Below are 19,048 nucleotides of genomic sequence, written 5' to 3'. Positions count from 1 at the left end.
GCCGTTCTCTTGTAGCTAACAACCTACGACAGACACATACACAGCATGCAAACAACAAAACACTTAGTGTCCAATTCTATCCAGACGTTTCTTTTTAAAAGCTTCTTTGGTATTCAAGTGAGGTCTGAACACAATAATAAAGAGTTTATAGCCGTACAACAAGACAAAGTGTGTTGTATTATACACTGTTGTCACTAATAAAACAATAAAGCTTCTGTTCACCATGGATTCCTGAGAAAAATAAGTCGCCGTGGTTGCAATGAAAACCACCGTTGAAATAAAAGACGAATAAATAACGTGGTTTGCTTCTTGGAATCGCGATGGCAATTTACGTGCACGGAATCCTTGGATACCGTTACACAATGAAAGAAAAGCAGCAATGAAGAGTTGAATATAAATCATGATTTCGTTGCTACAGTAATACTCTTTGGTTAATGTTTGGTCAAAGTAATTCTGTTGTATGGTGACCTGTGCATTGATTAAGAACCAAAGCTGTAGAATAGCGTTCATTAATAATGCAGTCAATATAATAATCCATTCTGATGCTTTAGTCATGAGAATTTCCGTATTAGACATCAAAGTTTTACTTGTAATGATCATGTACAGTTTTTGAGATTTTGAAATGTTGATCGATAGGGTGAGGCTGAAAGCCATCCCAAGAAAGATCTGCTCAAAAACGCAGGCTGTCCGTGATAATGAGGTGAAAACGGGTAGTGTTGGGAATAAAAACAGCAATAAATGACTGCACAGCTGAATGGAAGTCATTGTTCGATTGGCTTGTTTAACAATTGGTGTTTCACGCTTTATAAGGAATACAACCATGGTGAAGATGGTCAATATTGTCATCAACGCTGATGGAATGAGCACCACCAACAAAACTGGGTCTTTAATATCAAGATTGATTTCCTTGTGAGGGTCATAGCAGTTGGTGCGATTATGGTTGACCTTATTTGGATACAAACACACCATACAATTCTGCTCGTTCCCTGCGCTTGGCTTATAAGTCGATCCTTGACATTGCTGGCAATTCCAACCGTAGCTTTGCGCCCAATGTTGTTCTTTGTAGAATGAATGGACTAGCTGATAGCCTGCCTTACAAAAAGGTTTCATGTCATCACATGGTATAGTCTGCGTAATAGCTTGGGTAGGGTCTTTCATTGGATATAATTTCAACTGGTCTAATGTGATATGATCAATATAATGAATGGTTTTGAAATATGAAAACACAGCAAGTAGTCCCCATTCACTGTCCATAAGAGACGCAAATGCTTCTTGAATCTTTTCTCTTAAAGATGGAATCTCTAAAGCTCGTTTAATATTTTGGAAAGTCAGTAAGTTCTCTGGTATCCCTTGTTTTATAAATTTCATTCTAAATTCATGATTTTTCAACAGATAATCGTCGAACAAGAACTTGACAGCTTGATTGTCTACGGTTATCTCATACACTAGAACATGAACGAGATTAAAGGCGTGTCTGAGCAGTTGATTAATTGGCGTAGCTCCATAGAAATTCATTAAAACATTATCAGACAGATAGCTAGGAAATGTATTATCAAGTGGATCTCGACCTAAATCCTTACTCCTTGATATTGGGATGATAGGAACGTGAAATGTACCATCCTTTGATGCAAGCTGCGGCATTTCAGCCTCCACAGTATATTTGTTATATGAGATTTGATACCCAGCCAAGAAGAAAAAGAATATTCCATTAGATCTCATTAAACTTAATGACTGTTCGATTGCGCTTGCATTATTTACATCAACCAAGAGTTCTTTAATACAATCTGTTGGGTTTGTTTCAATGTAGAGGCACATTTCCGTTGCAGTTGGATCATTCTCACAAAGTGCTTTTGTAGACACATTTCTTGCTGTTTGATTTCTCCTGCCAAGGTTTAAAAAAGCCGTGTTGGTTAAATTCATTTGAACTTTAAGCTCCATAAAATCTAAAAGAATTTCAGCGCCAAAGCTTGCTTCATAACTGTAAACCGACCGTGCATTTTCTTCATAATAGGCTGGGTATATGGGTTTGTTTGTAGCACTTATCAGAAAAATTGATTCTAATGGTAGTATCAAAGAGCTCAAGAATCTGGTCAAATCAAAAGATAGAAAGCTGAAGATGATGATTCTCTCGGTGGTTTTATTCCAGACACCATCCCTGTTATCGCAACGCTCAATATGATAATCAGTTCTTTCGTCTGTGGTGAGTGGCAACACTAAGTCAGCCAGCATCCTGGAATTGTTTTGTACATCTTTAAAGCATGTATAAACCAAAACAGAAAAATGACCTTCGTTTAACCATTGGACAAATCCCAACTCGAACTGGTTTTTTTTGGCATTTTCACACTCGAATGTGTGACCTGGATCACAATTAGATGAAGTAAACAAGCCAAGAAGTTGAATCTCATTTTTCTCCTTAGCTGCTACTACTTTCAAGCAGAACATAAAATAGACGATAATAGCCGATATTTGATGCCTTCTTTCCATTTCTTTTGTATTCAAATTCTCTTCGATTAAAGTGTTGTGTGATTAAGAGATTCAGTAATTTATCACAGTACTACAAATCTTCTGTCAATTTCTCAATCTTTTCGTGACTGAATTTGCTTAATCTTTTAAAAATGAACTGAAAAATCCTAAAAATAGGCCCCCGTTGTTCTATCTTATATTCTCTTGATTGAGTAGGAAGAAGGTTAGCTTATACAGCCCACAACGTGATTATATTATTTTGTTGGGATGTTCTTTTATCTGCACTACTGGAGACTCTTCCGAGAATTTTCAACATTTCTTCCTAAAAGAGGAAATTTTTCTGTCTTTCAAAGGAGGTAAGTAAAAATCCAAAGGTGCCCGGAATTCTAGGGGTTTTGTATCTCAAGTAACAAAAGATAGGACCAACTAAAGGTTCAAGAGACTTTTATTCATTAAAAACGAAAGCTTATCGAATGATAGAATATTGAAGAGCATCTTTTATGAGAGTATTTGACGTTCGTCATATCTATACTTTGGTGAGCCTGCTTGCATCCAAGCTATGAGTTTGAGGCTAATGAAAAGCAACATTATTTGTTCTCTTTCCATGTTTTTTCTCAAAGATTTCTTCTCAAAGATTTCTTCTATACAGTCCGAAATGAAAGACAAGACTTTCATTTTCGTCTTCATTTTCTCTTTTTTTTTCAAAATCCATGAAAATTATTTTATAGAGGAACTATTTATCGCTTAGTATTCCATTCCACAAAATTGATTGTGCACTCTTTGTTGTTATCGGTACTAGATCAAAAACAGGTTTTGGATGAAGGATAGATATAACAAATGAGTGAGTCCACATCTTAAGGCCAGCGCAAATGAATCCAACATTCAATCCAACATTTCCAATTCATTGTTGGACGAAATGTTGGACGAAAAGTCACGTGGAAAAATTCGAAAAGTTGGATGAAAAGTCATTTGCGCAAAAACGTCAAACATTTTCATCCAACATGATTACGCAAATGCATCCAACATTGAAACCAACATAAAAGTGACGTCAATCTCATTAAAAAATGATGGGTGAAATGTTTGACGGCGATCAAACTTCATCCAACATGATTTCCAACAACTTTCTTAAAAAGTTGCAATTTTACGACTTGCGCAAACGAACCCAACATTTGATCCAACAATAATGTTGGATCAGATGTTGGATTCATTTGCGCCGGCCTTTACTATTGAGTCACCTCTCTTTTTAATTAAAGTAGGTGGGCCGGTTGGCGGACGGGGTTAGTTGGTGGACGAGCGACTTTAAACCCAGAGAAAAATAAAAATTCAAATTTTAAAGAAAAATCCTTTCGCTCCTTTAAAAACCTTTTATTCTATCATCTGCAAAAAATTGCATTTAAGCGGCCTGTAAAACTTGAAAAATACACATTTTCACAGGGGTGGTTGAAAAAATGCCAATTTTACGTCGAAAGAGATTTTCTGAAAAAAATGTAAAGACAGAGCTTTATTGAAAAGTTAAAATAAAATCGAGAAAATGAGTATGTACTGCTTAAACTACAATATCTTAGGTACCATCACGCAAAAAAAAAACAATTTGCAGCAATCAATAGTTAATCTTTTACTAGTCAAAACGTAGGGGTAGGTCGACGTTTATGATGAGGCGCTACCTGGCGGACGACTTTCGCGCCAGAAAAAGATTGAGACCATTCTGGTTTCGTCAAATGTTTGAAACCAAATTATCGCACTGACGTCACTTTAAATGAAGACATTACATAGAACGCCCTTTGTGACGAAAATAAACAGAAAGATGAAAAAAATGGACGAAAAGAATTTCTTCAAAAAAATAACCATATCTCACCTAAAGTTCGATTCTGACAAAAGTATGCTTCGTGAGGGAAAGTAAAGACTAATAGTTAAGAGAGTCTTATCGGCTAAATATTTTACCCCTTCGCCAAAGTTAATTAGGATTTTTTCCTTTCTAAAAATCGCCCACCAACTAGCCGAGCGTCCGCCAACTGGCCGAGAGAAGTATTGACTTATAAATAATCATTCAAACAGGATTTTTTTCCAAAAAAATCGGCTCAGACATGAAAAACATCATAATAACCCACAGAATGGTGCAATACGTGATATTTAAAGTTTTATGGTTTTTGAGAGATTGGCCCGTATACCAAACCGTAAGCCTACCGGCCTAATGACTCTAACAACATTGATTTAAATCAGCTTCCCTAAGAAAACAAAAACTCCAAAAAAATGATGCACATACCTGATCACCCCATTCATTGATGATAGGCATGTTAATATCATCAATGAAAACCGTCATTCGACGGCCCGCAGGTGGTCCATATGTTGTGCCAACACGCTTGTCGACATAACTTTCAACTGTACGCTGTAAATGAAAAGCAAAGATCGAATGTTAAAAGAAAAGAAGTGTCTAAAAAGGTATCACATCTTCCTGATTTTAACTCATGGTCCACCAAAAAGGGAAAAATATAGCTCCAAATTATAATATAAGAATTATATCAATGTTAAAACTTGATAACAACGATACCTGGAAAAGATCTGGTGTACTGGCAGATGAGAAGGAGAATGACTTTCCCATGTGCACTTCGGGATCATATTTGGCCATGAAACCTTTCACCATGACCGTCTTTGCTGTTCCTTGTTCTCCCATCAACAAAACAGCCTGGAAGAAAGTAAGACAACTGTGAAGGTTGCACTGCTGAGGTGTTGGTAAAGAGGACCGATCACGCGATTTTTGATCACTTTTTTGCCTGTCAAGTTTTATTTCGGATTTCCTTGAAACCGTACTGCAATGGTTAGGTAGTGATTTAGAAATTTTTATTGCCGTTATTTTTCAATTTTTCGTCATCTTTGAAGAAGATTTCAGCAGTTCAATTTACAGAAAAAAGCAAAAATTCCTAAAAATTGCTAAGATACATTTTGCGTTGATACATTTCTTAGTTAGCACTTCATATCAATTCTTTCACAAAGTCAAAGATATATTACGAAAAGGACACCTTAATAAAAGGTCTAGAAAATTGAATAATCTATATGTCTTAAGATACCAAATTCTAAAGTTTCCACGGGAGAAGAGGAGAGGGGTCAAGCAACAATACTTATTCGTCAAGCTATAAAGAAGTAGTCCTCCTTACCTTTCCTTGTTTAGCAATGGTACTTGTCAAAAAGTCCGTGCAGACATTGTCAACATTGGGCACAAGGATGGACGAATATTCTGGTTTAGAATCTGGTGGGTAGATGTATTCTTGAACGCGGTTTCTCCAATGTTCCCAATCACCTGTTTAAAGAGACATTGTATGTATAATTGTTCTACGGAAAAGATGTTTTAGTTCAGTCCAGAACCAATTATTTTTTGTCATAACTCACAACTCAAACAAGTTCGTTAACCTTATAAAATACACAAAATAACTAGTCATGCATCTTTCCCCCCCCCCAAAAAAAAATGCTCGAAGGGTTAACGTTAATTGACAGAGATTGAGTTGATTATTGGCATATAAAAAATTTGTACCGGGTAATTTTCCAAAATCGAAAGTTAGATATGGATAAGCATGAGAACCAGAGTTATGTACTATGCTATGAACGTCTAGACTTAAAACACAATTAAAATTCAAAAGAACAAACCGTTATCATTTACGACATATTCGAAAATGGTCTCATTAGAACCAGCAGGAACAGGTGGCAAATCGAGACATTTCAATGAACGCATATGTTCTTCCATTTTGGCTCGATCATCCAACTCAAGCAAAGCACCAGCACTCCACATCAATGCAAATACGATGAGTTTGTTGAGATGGCTTGTTGCTAAGAGACCATTCTCGTCACGGTTGGGAATCAAACCAGCAAGTAGATCGCAAGTCTAGAAAAAAACATTTTTTTTAAGAAATGTCACTAACAGTTTGGCACTGATAACAGGCGATCAGAAGATGATTTCAGGGTTTTACTTTCGATTCCAGTGAAATATCTTAAAAGATGTTTTCTAGTGTGTTGTTCATCTAAGAAAGTTGACACCCCTGTATCTGTGACCTAATGGGACCCGTCCCACAGAAATTGATCTTTCCAAATATACATTTTCTCAATCTACTAGATAATTTACCCGACACTAGGATTTTCTTTCTCATATTGACCAAATAAGGTCTGATTTCCATGCACTTCAATAGAAATTTAACAAAAAGGGTTTACAATTCAACCAACTAGATTTCAAGAATGCTTTGTCCCAGTGAACTTCGTATTTTTTGACATCCACTGGGGCGATCCCTACAGGGGGTAGACAAACATTTACCAGGGGGTTATTGGAGAAGAATTCCAGGGGGTATAAAGGAGTAGTATTTATTTTCCAGGGGGTAAAAAGTTATTCTAAAATTTCCAGGGGGTACAAGACCCGATTTAAGTTCGTTCACCCTCACTTTTAAAGTATTTTTCCAAGGATTCTTTTGCAAATTGTGCCATTTTCCAGGGGGTATCCACACATTCTCTAAGAATTTTTCTTTGCTTTGAAAAAGTTCGTCCAACTCCCTGTATGGAAATTTAATGGATAATGTAATAAATTAATCTAGAAAGACAAAACCATTCATAACTTGATAATGTAGGTTCAAAAAGAAAATTGACCTGTTTAACGACGTTGATTTGCAGAAGATTCATTTTAGGTGAGAGTTGTTGATAAATGAGTGCAAGTAAGCTATCGAATACATTATCGAACACCATTTGGATAGCTTCAGCTTCTTGAGGAGCTCGTGTGGAACGCAACCAACCCTAAAGTTAAAAACGAAATGAATGAGTTTTCTTGCTGTCAACCGAAAACGAGCTTCTAGTTCCTAGTATAATTAGAGGCTAAACTGAAAATAAGTTCGATAAAAATTACCGATTATCTACACTTCGACAAAAAAATTAGCAATCACAGCGTCACTATAATAGCGGTATTATAAGTACGGTTAAAAAGAAAGATAAAAACGCTACCATCTCCATCGATAGAGAGCTGAACATATTTTTGAAAATTGTGCACCTAGAGTACGAAAAAAAAACACCAGCTTGTTTTGATAAGTCTTACCTCAAGATAAGGTCTCCAGTCAAGGATTGAGGAACTCATGAAGACCATACCCACACGAGAAACAGTAGCAGGAGACGCATTGTCCACGTTATGTACCTAAAAGAAACAGAAGAAATCTACAGTTGCCCCTCTCTAATTCTATCGTTAAGATTTTTCTTCGATTTATAGGAAGCATTTTACACTAATTTCTAGCTAGAGGAACCGTGTTCGAATTACAGAAATTTTCGAATAATAGAAGTTCGAATCGGGGAGTATCCGCTGTATAAAGCAATAAAGGTGAAGTTAGAGTCTTTTTTCTAGTTAAAGGGCTTATATTGAAAATTCGTGAATCTATCTGTGTACGTACTTGAAAAAGACACGTAAGAGGTCGAAATATCGTTAAAGAAAAAATGTGTTACGTTTTATTTTTATTTGTATACGTAAATATCGTGAGAATGACTTTACCTCGAACAAGATTTTACATTGCGGTGACATAGTGATACGATCACCATTGGCAAGTGTCAACGTTTTGTTATCATCTAAGACGGAGTTCAGATTCTCAATCCAAATAGCATCGACTGGTCCATCAAGAATCAACCACACTTTGTCACCTAAGGAAATAAAGGAAATAGATCACAGGTAAAAGTTTACAACAATGTTTTAAAATTTTGAATATCGTTGTACGATGGCTGCTTTACAGCACAAAAAGAATGATGAATAAAGTCTTGGATGGATAAAATCTTTTGCTTTTCTAAATTTGCATAACATGGTCATCTTTCATTTTAATTCAAAAATGACAAAACAGAAATCAATTTTCAAATTCAATAAACTAGGATTAAAAACCATCTTACCGACTTTCGTCTTCAAAGTTTTCCGCCATAAGGTGGAAAAGATTCCATCAGTCCAATCGTTGGTGGCAGCATCTAAACGCCCAAACATCTGAGGGGCGGTAATAGCTTTAGGGTTCATTCTCAACTCTCTGTGTGGTTCACCCATATCACCCATAGCCTTCATCAGCATATTGATGCAAACTGTTTTTCCAGCTCCACTAGGACCCAAACACATAAGACCGTGACGGACGCGTTGGGTTTCGTACAACTTAAAAATATAAAAAAGAGTATGTAATTTTAGATTCTCGTTCAGTTAACTTTACAAACCCTGGAGAAAAGTTTTCTTTCCCAGCACACCCAATCTGATTAAAGTTAGAAATCTGATTTCCTATGATAATACTACTATATTATAGGTATCAATGATAACGATGTAACTTGTCTTTCTCTGTTGGTTAAACTTGTGGTCAGTGTTCGTTTAATGACCTGCCTGTCTGATAAACTGTTTTCATTTATTGGTTCGAGTATCATCATGGGCTTTTCCAGAAAAAAACCGTATATGCTGCTGTTTCGGAGGTCAATTTCCATTCCAAGGGGGTAAGGTTTTATATGTGGCGGAATTTCATAGGGAGATATAGAAATCTGTCAAAAATAACTGGAATTCCATGGGGGTAGCTTTTTAAATCCTACTAAAATTCAGAATTCCAGAGGGGTTTAAACCTGTAATTGCCTGGAATTCCAGGGGGTTACAGCATTTCCAGCCACAGAGGGATGGACCTCCTCAACAGGGGGTATATGGTTTTTTTCTGGAAAAGTCCATCATTAGAAACAACTTGATTATGGATAGATATTTGAATTAATATTCAAAATCCTAGTCCATTAATTTGGTTTTGATTGATTATTGTTTGATTGGAAAAACCAAGCCAGGTGTATCGTTGTAACTATCAAGGTATTCATTCACACTCAATTCTTCAGTATCAGTATTATTATCTAAAAGACAAACAGTGGAGAAATCATCTACCTGTATAAGTTTCAAGATCCATGGTGCGTGGTACACCAAACCACTTTCTTCTACATTCTTTCGTATGAATCCTTCCAATGTTGGATAACCAGCTTTCTCCAGCACAATACCAGGGAACAAATCGTTAATCAAACTCAAAAACAAAGGTTCATCTTCGTCAACCTGTAGAAATAAAGTATATTATTAGTCACACGGTGTTCTCGACATAGGTTACGATATATATTGGATCAGTAAAAACCTTATTATAGCGGCAAGGTTTGTAGCCTATCTCTATCCCAACACGCGATTTTTTTATCACTCTGTTTGTGGTCGTCTTCTCAAAACAAAACAATCGAAAGCGCATTCGTCAATAATTATAATTATGCAATGTCTTCTTTTTTATTCAATCGAATTCTTCTACCCAATCCTATTCCTAAACAGGTCTAATCCTTTTTATTCATCTCCTCTCGATATGTCTTCCACGCCCAGAAAACGAATATCTTAATCTTTCATACAGAAACACCCGAAGAACACCAGGCGCTTGCCATCATTTTTAAAATTTGAGTAATAAATTTGGTAGCAACGCCCGGTTTTTTAAAAGTATTTCCTTTAAAAAACGTTTACGTCGTGAATGCCGAGAGAAAAATGACCAATAACTTTTTCCCTAGTTAAGTGTTGATTATTTAGTAGGAAAAAATAAATGACATGTAGAATCAACTCAAGAAAACGCCGGTAATACTCACCAATTTGGACAAGTTCATATCACGAAGAATTCTCATGACAGTTGTACTCTCACTGTCGTTCGGATTTTGTCGTTTGTTTGCACCCAATGTTCGCAAAACTGATAAAATGTTACGTAAACCGAAATCGTAGTGAACCTATAGGAAAAAATTTCAAAAACATTTTTAAGACGGAAAATTGACATGGCTTTAGAGCTATTGATGTTGAAATCTTTAAAATTTATATTTGTTGTCACCTTCAATAGGATTTGTACCAAAAGGAAACAGATTTTTTCTTGTGGGTACTGCAAGAAAATAGAGGGCTCATAAAAAATTAGCCAGGCTTTACCTGTTTAGTCAATTGTTCTTCACAAAGTTTATACAAGGTGTAAAATTTCTGTGCAAGGAGGACGTTTTCTAAGAAACCACAACTAGCAAGTTTGACACGCATGATAATTTGACGATCAGGAACCATCATAGCGACTGTTCGGAACTGCACTTTCAAATTTTCTGGCAATTCTTGACGACCAGCGTAACCAGGGTTCTATGGAGATGAATTATATTTAGATTCAATGTTGGAAAAAACCTTTTTTCTGTTGGCCGTAAATGTTAATGTTTCCATATAAATAATGTATAAATAATGCCAGCAATCAATATTATTTCCATAAAAGAACAAAGAAAGACATCAATAGTAGCCGGTATCCGGACAATACCCCGACAGACAATTCCCCGACCGGTTAATTCCCCGAGCAGACAACTGAGATTTCTCCTGTCAGTTCTTCATTAATCGGGGAAATGTCCGCTCAGGGAATCGTCCGTTTGGGGAATACTTTGTCGGGGAATTGTTCGAATTGCCCGGTCGGGGAATGGTTCGTCAGGGAATGGTCCGGGATTCTAGTAGCCTGCTTACACCATAAGTTCATTAAAACATAGGACAATCTTAAAATGCCGAAAAAAATCTACCTGGATTTTATGCACATAATGGGGAAATTGGAGAAAAATTACTTACCATAGTCAAAAAGATACCGAATTCAGAATTCAATTCAACAACGTCACCATCAGAGAAAATGAATTCTGCTTTTCGTTCCTTCTTTGCAGTCAAAACAATATAAATCTGCTGAGCGGCTACAGACAGGACAGGTAACTCGATACGATTGAATTCATCGAAACAACCCCATGCACCGCATTGTGCCAAACCTTTGTAAATACGACCCAGACCTCTGAAATCCATCTGATCAGAACAGTTGAAGACCACAACATATTTACCCAGTGCTTTACCCATATCCTTAGTTGTCTCTATAAAAAGGAAATACATTTTAAATTACTTTTGGCCGTTATTACTCGACTATAAGAATTAAATTGGCTTTTGAGAAATAGAGATATTGCAAAATCTAACGGAATTTTCATCAACAAAATTCAGATTTATACTGCTTAAAACATAATTACATTTCCTCGTATGCAAAAAGTTTCATGATGATAAAACTATTTTAGGGAATAATTAGTGTTAATTACATTGTTAATTTAGTGCTTACCAGTTTTTCCAGTTCCTGCAGGGCCAGCGGGTGCAGCACCCATAGACATGCCAAGAGCTTGTGCAATGGTGATATAACAACGATCTGTAAGGGGTGTGATGACCAAACGATCCGTACAACCAAGGAATTCATTCTGGTAATGAAATTCAACATCAGTAATTTGAACCAGACATTCGTCTGTGTCTTCTTTGAAGTAGAATCGAGATTGTTTGAGCCATTCGAAATCTTCTGGTGTACGAATGTGCATTCGAGTCTAAAAAGTAAGATATTATAGAATTATATCTTGTTGACACAATCGATAGAAATTGGTCAAAACGTATTTGCTTAAAAAAATATAGGTACTGGCATTTTAGAAACTGTGGGGCTTTCGCATTTGGTAGGTAGTCAATCTGGGTTAGTTTTAGGCTAACTAGGTTAATTTCACAAACAACCGATGTTATTCATATTCGAAAACAAAATGATGAAATAGTCGAACGTGCACAACGCACTAGGCTCAACTTCAGTGGCTTCAAATTATTCATAGAACCAATTGTAGACCCCCAGATATTCACCCAAGGAACAAGTGCGCAAAATTTAAGCCAAATCCGACCATTTTTGTAGTCTCCAGGCTGCCCCAAAGTTTTAGCCTCGTTTTGGCGAAAAAAATCGTCACCAGGCCCCAAAAATCAAAATTTTCAAAAAATGAAAAAAACACCCCCAGATATTCACCCAAGGAACAAGTGTGCCAAATCTGAGCCAAATCCAAGCATTTTTGACGTCTCCAGGCTGCCCTAAAGTTTTTGTGACAGACAGACAGACAGACACACAGACATTGTCAGATTGTAGCTCAGCTGAAGTTGAGAATTGAACCATCTTACCAGATCATCGAAAATATCACGTTGATGGACATGAATGGTAACCAAAGTTTCATATTTGGTACGTTCCATCTTGGTTAGATCTTTAATGGTGACATCAATCAATGCGTTCAACATATCCAAGAAGTATTGATTTGTCTTCTTCATTACTGATTTGTCATTCTTGGCGGCTACCAGGGCCTCTTCGGCGTCTCGGGTCCAGATCATTTGGATTCCAAGCAAACCGACCTAAAATAGATGTAAGGTGTAATACAAAGAGACAATCTGACAATCTTGAGGATTAGGATTCGAGTAGATTCGTTTTGAATTTTACGAAAGCGGGAATACAGTTTTTAACTGGGGGATTTCTGGAAGTTTATCCTGCAATCATGGACAAAATATTTGAGACAAAGGGGATTTCCCTGCGAAATTTTACACGCCACAAACGATTTTGAAGCGCGTTAAACTACAGTTGAAAGTAGAGTTTTAACTCACGACCTTAGGATCTCAGGATTTAAAGGCTTAAATTTGCTGCAAGAAGACTTAGAATATAGCCTAGAAGCCACCGAACCCTTCCAAAATCGAAATAGTCAATGGAAGAAAGTGGAAGTGCTAAAATAACAATTCTCGCCCGAACTTTAAATTCTGAAAAACTTTAAAATACACTGAAATCTCAATATATTTCGACCATGATTGTAGGGGGTACAAGGTCGTTTTCAGATAAAAGCAATTGACAAACCTGAGATGGGAAAGTATTGAAGAAATTCATCATTTCAAAAGAGGGATCTTTGATCGAAATCGCAGCATCACGGATGACGACGTGTAACGAATGCTGAGCACCATTCAACAAGTCCAATAACCACATCTCCACATTGCCTTTCGCTTGGATCGGTTTTTCAAGCTAGTAGAAGAAACATACAAATTGTAAAAATCATAATTTTACGAAAGGTAAATTTAAAACTTTATGATTATTTCTGTTCATGATAATAACAGAATACCAAATATTATGGAAAAATATGGGAAAAACAAATCGTCGTGCCAAAGCTCAGCGCCATAAAAAGGAACAGCAAAGCTAAAGAAAAACGAGCAAGAAAGTCAAGAAAGAAAGGCCATTTTAATAAGAATTCTCACCGGGACGGTTTCACCTTCGCTTGAAATAATGGAAATCATACGATCGTAGTCTTGTTCGTGGAAACCGACATTCTTGGTGTTATCAAAAATACCCAACAAATGTGCTTGGATGGTGTGAGAATCTGAGGCTTGGCCAAGGATCTCCAACAATGCAGGATCCGAAATGAAAAAGAAACGTGGAAACAACAACCTAAATGGAAAATATGGTGAAAATAGTGACTCTTAAATGCAATGTCATTCTGTGTGTTTACCTCAAAGATAAAGGGCGGGAGAAACTTTAGAGAACGGGGGAGATATATATTCTCTGATTTGAGCTGATTCGTAGTGAAATGAAAGCACTCAGAATCTATACTGGAGTCGTTTATAATATATGCAATACAATAATATTGTTGCTTTGTAATAATACAAAAACCGTATAACGGGATGATATTAATTTGTAAACTATAAACTTTGTCCCTTCCGTTAGTTTTTGCTTGTTTTGCCCGTGTCTGAATTAGTAGTCTAGCATGCTAGACTACTTAAAATCAGGAGTCGAATAAATCTTACCTTTTCTTTTCCAAATAACCGGTCAACGATTTTTGACAGACTTCAAGTTGTTCGAGGAGATGAGGTAGTAATTGACCCATCGTTTCGTCACCAACACAACACTGGACAACATTTGGTGTTTCGTGAGCACGTGTCATGATTTTCACCCATGATTTGTCAATGTTCTGGAAACGTTTCGCTTCCTGGAAGGTTAATTCAAAATAAAGAAGTATGCATATATATATCTTATATAGTGTAATCTCTATAACTCGAACACGCACGGGGAACACAAATGTGTTTGAGTTAAGAAAATTTCGAGTTATGGAGGTGTTAGTTATAGAGGTTCGGGATAAAGGGACTCCACTGTATTAGAAATGTGACGTATTTTCAACTTATCCCCTGTTTTATTGGTGCAAAAGATTTCTATGGGTAATCATGATAAGATTAGACAACGCTGTATTCCCTTGATTAAAATTTCACAAGAGATCTTCAAAAAGCACTAAAATTTCACAAGAGGCCTTCTAATTTCCAAAACGTGGAAGTCAAACATCGTATGTATTAATTCTAAGTATCCGTACCTTTGGCAATTGTTTGGCAATGTCACCACCAACAAAGACAGCTTCCAAATAAACCCACAGATTCTGTACAATCATCCAGTTTTCAATAATGTCGGAAGTGTTGGAAAGTTTTTGAACCCACGATTGGATGTCCTTCTTGAAAGGTGCATTGTACCTGAAAACCAAATCATTTTTATAGAAAAATAGATACGACTTTAAATTAAAGGTAAGCTTTTGAAGACAGTAGTTTTATCGTCAAAAGTTGGAAGAAAGAGCTTTTGAGTAAGATCAGATTATTCTAACGGCCTGAAAAAAAGGAAGCCAACCAAAATACTCGAGAAGGTTTTTTTTCACTATTGTCATCAGAAAGCACAAGGCATATCTCAATACAGAGCATGACAAGACAAGACAAGACATACACCTTCCCAAAAATGGGAATAGGTCTTAACCTAAGTCAGAGATCGCTACACAATACAGAGCATGAAGACATGCAATAGTGTTTCTTTTCTCTTCAACATTCATCAGCAATCTAGCTACATTATGGTGAAATTCCATTATGGTGTATTATGGTTTTCAGCTAAAAGAGAGTAATAAACTTAATACTTTTATTTTACTAGCTAAGATAGATAATATTACCTGTTACTCATAAGGGAACCGAGAACCATAAGACTGTCTTCCAGAAAGCCAACAATTTCTGAAGTTTCTGCACCTTTCAGAAGTAATTCACCACGTGCTTTGAAAGGAGCGAAAGAAAGAGATTGTGCTTTCCAATCAGTGACCACTTGCGCAAGTTTCGCTTCGATGTCTTTCTCCTTGACAGCTGAGATGCAAATATCCTGAAACAAGATTAGATTTTAAGTGAGATGAGGTAAGATTCAGGTAAAGGTGACAGTAAAAAAATGCGAACTCGTAAAGACCAAATTTGTTTTAAGGAAAACGTTATAGGCTCCATTAGAATCGTCACTAGACGAATGGGCCATGAACTTAAAGCAAGCGCCACTAGTTGTGTATACAAGATTCTGATTTTTATCTTTAAAAAGTACCTACCGTTTAAACCTAAGGGTTTAACTTATTACTAAACACGAATATTAGAATCTTATTTTACGCTCATGAAACGAATCGAGCTGGAGAAGATTAAAGGACTTTTCTTACCTCAATATCTTCTTTATGTTTCAAAAGAGGTGCTTCCATGATGTTTCTCAAACAGAAATTCTCATTGTAAATATCAAAATGGTGGCCAGTTAGAGTTTCCATTCGATCCCAATGACGTTGTTTCATAGCTTTGTTTGCCATCATTTCCAACAAGGGACAACATTCGTTAAAGTCGTCAATCTTCTGTTTGAGTTCGTTGTAGGCGTCCCATTCTTTCAATGCTTTTGGCAATCGACGACATCTAAACAAGAGCGGGAAAGGGTTAAACTATAACGTATACGGATACGGATACAAAAATTTCAAATGATTGGATCGTCCATAAAACGGTTGCCTAGAAATTTTGTAGCATGACCTACAAGATCAAAAGCCAAGAGGGGAAGACAATTTTTTTCATCAAGTGCCAATACCGAGGATAAGCGAAGACCTATTCACAACGTGGAACGTATACGTATATGCCTTTAAATCGTTATTTTTCAAAAATGGGTTATCACCAAAGCGTTCTAAAGTTACAGGTCTTGTAAACATGCATTGTAACTTTCGAACGCCCTAGCTATAACAAAATGACATTAGCTTGGCCGTAGGTAGTCAAAATAATGTTAAAAAAGCCTATTCGGCCAACTTGCCTGTTTTGGAAATCAATCAACTCGCTGTTGATTTTCTCAATATCAACATCGTGCCAAAGAATATCATAATAACCATTAACACCATCAATGACAGCGTTGTACAATCCATACAGCTTCTGCAACAGACCTAATTCCTTCTTGATTCGAGCAAGATCAGGATACTCGGTAACTGGCAAACCAAACAGTTCTTCACCGCCTGAATATGTTTGGAATCGTCTCCACAGTTCATCAAACCTTGTCTGGAATTACAGTAAGATTCTTTACATGATTAAAGGATTAAAAGAATTGAGAGTTTTTCCGGTTATCGGTGGAGCAGCAGCCGCTGTTGGGAAGATCTTTTAAGATAAATCCTTTAATTGATTTCCCAAATAAATTGTTTTGGCAAACTCAAATAGCTTTTTATGCACTTGATAAAACTTTAAGGTCCAGCAAGGGTTAAATAAAACTTAGAGGAGCCCAAACAATTTTTACTTTTTACTCATTCTGATTCTAAATAGCTAACGACCTATTATCAAAATGTCTAATAAGAGCAAGTTATACCTGAAAGAGTGACAATCGATCACTGGCTTCTTGAGGACTGATTCCTGCGACCATTGGACCAGTCTAAGATAAAGCAATCAATATTTTAGGGGGGTTAATACTTAAATTTAGTTATGTTCGAAGGATCCAGTAACAGATACGAGGTAACTAACTTTGACCAGTTGTGCGTTTTGGAAAAAAATGTTACCTATCGGTATCACAGAAATGGTAAGCGATCAAAGAGCATCGTTCACACAAAAAGAAATGTTGGAGTTATCATACGCTTACCGATTCATACTCATCAGTGTAATTGTTTGAATCGACGTGAAACACTTCCACTGCGTCTAGCAAACCACCTTTAAAGTTGGGCTGGATCTTCACCAGTTCAGTTTGTACAGAAGACTGCAGGAAGAGAAAGATTTAAGAAATGAACCTGGAGGAATCGATTTGGTAAGAGAAACCAAAACACAAGATGAAGGTTTTTATCATCAATATGCTTACTTTTTGTACTTTTGGTTTATATCTGATCTTTTTTATCTACAATCGGCGCCGAAATATTTGGCACAAAAGGGGAATTCCCTCAAAACTTTAAGACTTGGGACCTTAGGATCTCAGGATCTAAAGCTGGGTGTCCACTGAAAAAAAATAAGTTTGTGACAAATACCTGTCGCGAAAAATAAACCCAGACATATGTCTGGAATCAAAAATCTATTGTTCTTTTTTACGACGAAATAAAAAATAACAAACGATGTAGAATGAAAACGTTTTCATTTTTTATCGCTTATTTTTTTTTCGCCCTATCGCAAATAAAACAAGACGACTTGAAGTCGAAAATTTCACCTAGAATTTGAACTGCATGAGAAAAACAAGAGGTAGAGATTGAAGCTAATCTGAAATCTACTTTACATCGAGCCTTGATGAAATAATTTTATCAGAACAACGAGGCTTAAAATCGCTAAGAAAATAAGACCAATTTAAAAACAATTGTTGTTTAATTTTTAAGAACTCTTATAAAGTATATGCTTATAAAAGATAAATATGCTCATATTGCACGCCATCGCTTGTTTATTTTGTAAGAACTAATTACCGAAAGGTATGTCACCGTCTATCAAGGGTTATTGATTTGATTCTTATAAAGTATATGCTTATAAGAAAAATAAATATGCTCATATTGTGCGCCATCCCTTGCATACTTTGTAAGCACTAATAACCGAAAGGTATATCACCGTCTATCAAGAGTTATTGATTTGATTCTTATAAAGTATATGCTTATAAGAAAAATAAATATGCTCATATTGTGCGCCATCCCTTGTTTACTTTGTAAGAACTAATTACCGAAAGCTATATCACCGTCTATCAATCAAGAGTTATTGATTTGATTCTTATAAAGTATACGCTTGTAAAAAAAATAAATATGCTCATATTGTGCACCGTCCTTTGTTTACTTTGTAAGAACTAATAACCGAAAGGTATATCACCGTCTATCAAGAGTTATTGATTTGATTCTTATAAAGTATATGCTTATAAAAAATAAATATGCTTATTTTGTGCGCCATCCCTTGTTTACCTTGAAGAACTAATTACCGAAAGTTATATCACCGTCTATCAAGAGTTATTGGTTTGAATCTTATAAAGTATATGCTTATAAGAAAATAAAGAAAAAATCAAAACTGTGAAGCTAAAGACACAAAGATATATGACATAATCCAAAGAAAACCCGCGAAAATTGTCCGTGGTTATACGAGCGTGTAATTTGTAAATTAAATTTAGTGAGTTCGTCCACCGTATCAAGTACTTTCGTTTTCTAATTTTTTTTCCGATGACACCAACACCGCGAAAGGCTATCGTAATACTTTCGCTAGGCGAAATTAAAAATAGGTTTTTAATTCCAGACATCTGTCTGGATATATTTTTTGCGACAAACAAATTTGCAATGAACTTATTTTTTCCAGTGGACACCCAGCTTAAAAGCTCAAAAATGTTCCAATAAGGCTGAGAATATAGCCTGGAAGCCACAACCCCTCCCAAATCGAAAAATCCAATGAAGCAAAGTGGAAGTACTAAAACTGCAATTCTCGCCCAACCTTTAAATCCTTAAAAACGTTAAAATACCCAAAATTGCCAAC

At 36.2% G+C, this 19,048-nt stretch overlaps 1 protein-coding gene across 2 annotated transcripts in view; it reads right to left on the bottom strand.

Annotated features, from left to right (window-relative positions):
• LOC136806799 (dynein axonemal heavy chain 8-like) overlaps positions 1-19,048 on the bottom strand; it is a 98,129-nt gene that overhangs the window by 43,411 nt on the left and 35,670 nt on the right. For both annotated transcript variants that reach the window (XR_010846612.1, XM_067063376.1), the window contains exons 25-47: positions 17,211-17,324; positions 16,944-17,006; positions 16,404-16,642; positions 15,781-16,021; positions 15,265-15,464; positions 14,650-14,803; positions 14,093-14,274; positions 13,547-13,736; positions 13,155-13,316; positions 12,440-12,664; positions 11,583-11,835; positions 11,060-11,346; positions 10,400-10,594; positions 10,075-10,209; positions 9,353-9,514; positions 8,356-8,602; positions 7,970-8,115; positions 7,526-7,621; positions 7,087-7,230; positions 6,103-6,337; positions 5,616-5,758; positions 5,012-5,146; positions 4,727-4,849 (exon numbers count right to left, since the gene is read on the bottom strand). Coding sequence is in view for 1 of the 2 variants with exons in the window: in XM_067063376.1 (XP_066919477.1) it covers positions 4,727-4,849; positions 5,012-5,146; positions 5,616-5,758; positions 6,103-6,337; positions 7,087-7,230; positions 7,526-7,621; positions 7,970-8,115; positions 8,356-8,602; positions 9,353-9,514; positions 10,075-10,209; positions 10,400-10,594; positions 11,060-11,346; positions 11,583-11,835; positions 12,440-12,664; positions 13,155-13,316; positions 13,547-13,736; positions 14,093-14,274; positions 14,650-14,803; positions 15,265-15,464; positions 15,781-16,021; positions 16,404-16,642; positions 16,944-17,006; positions 17,211-17,324 (4,071 nt within the window). In the remaining variant the exon portion in view is untranslated. The remainder of the gene's footprint in view (positions 1-4,726; positions 4,850-5,011; positions 5,147-5,615; positions 5,759-6,102; positions 6,338-7,086; positions 7,231-7,525; positions 7,622-7,969; positions 8,116-8,355; positions 8,603-9,352; positions 9,515-10,074; positions 10,210-10,399; positions 10,595-11,059; positions 11,347-11,582; positions 11,836-12,439; positions 12,665-13,154; positions 13,317-13,546; positions 13,737-14,092; positions 14,275-14,649; positions 14,804-15,264; positions 15,465-15,780; positions 16,022-16,403; positions 16,643-16,943; positions 17,007-17,210; positions 17,325-19,048) is intronic.

This window comes from Clytia hemisphaerica, unplaced genomic scaffold (genome assembly GCF_902728285.1).
Source record: "Clytia hemisphaerica strain Z4C2 unplaced genomic scaffold, Clytia hemisphaerica genome assembly, whole genome shotgun sequence".
In the NCBI taxonomy this organism is placed as follows: domain Eukaryota; kingdom Metazoa; phylum Cnidaria; class Hydrozoa; order Leptothecata; family Clytiidae; genus Clytia; species Clytia hemisphaerica.
The sequence above is the reverse complement of the archived record's forward strand: the minus strand, read 5'-3'. Positions and strand labels throughout refer to the sequence as shown.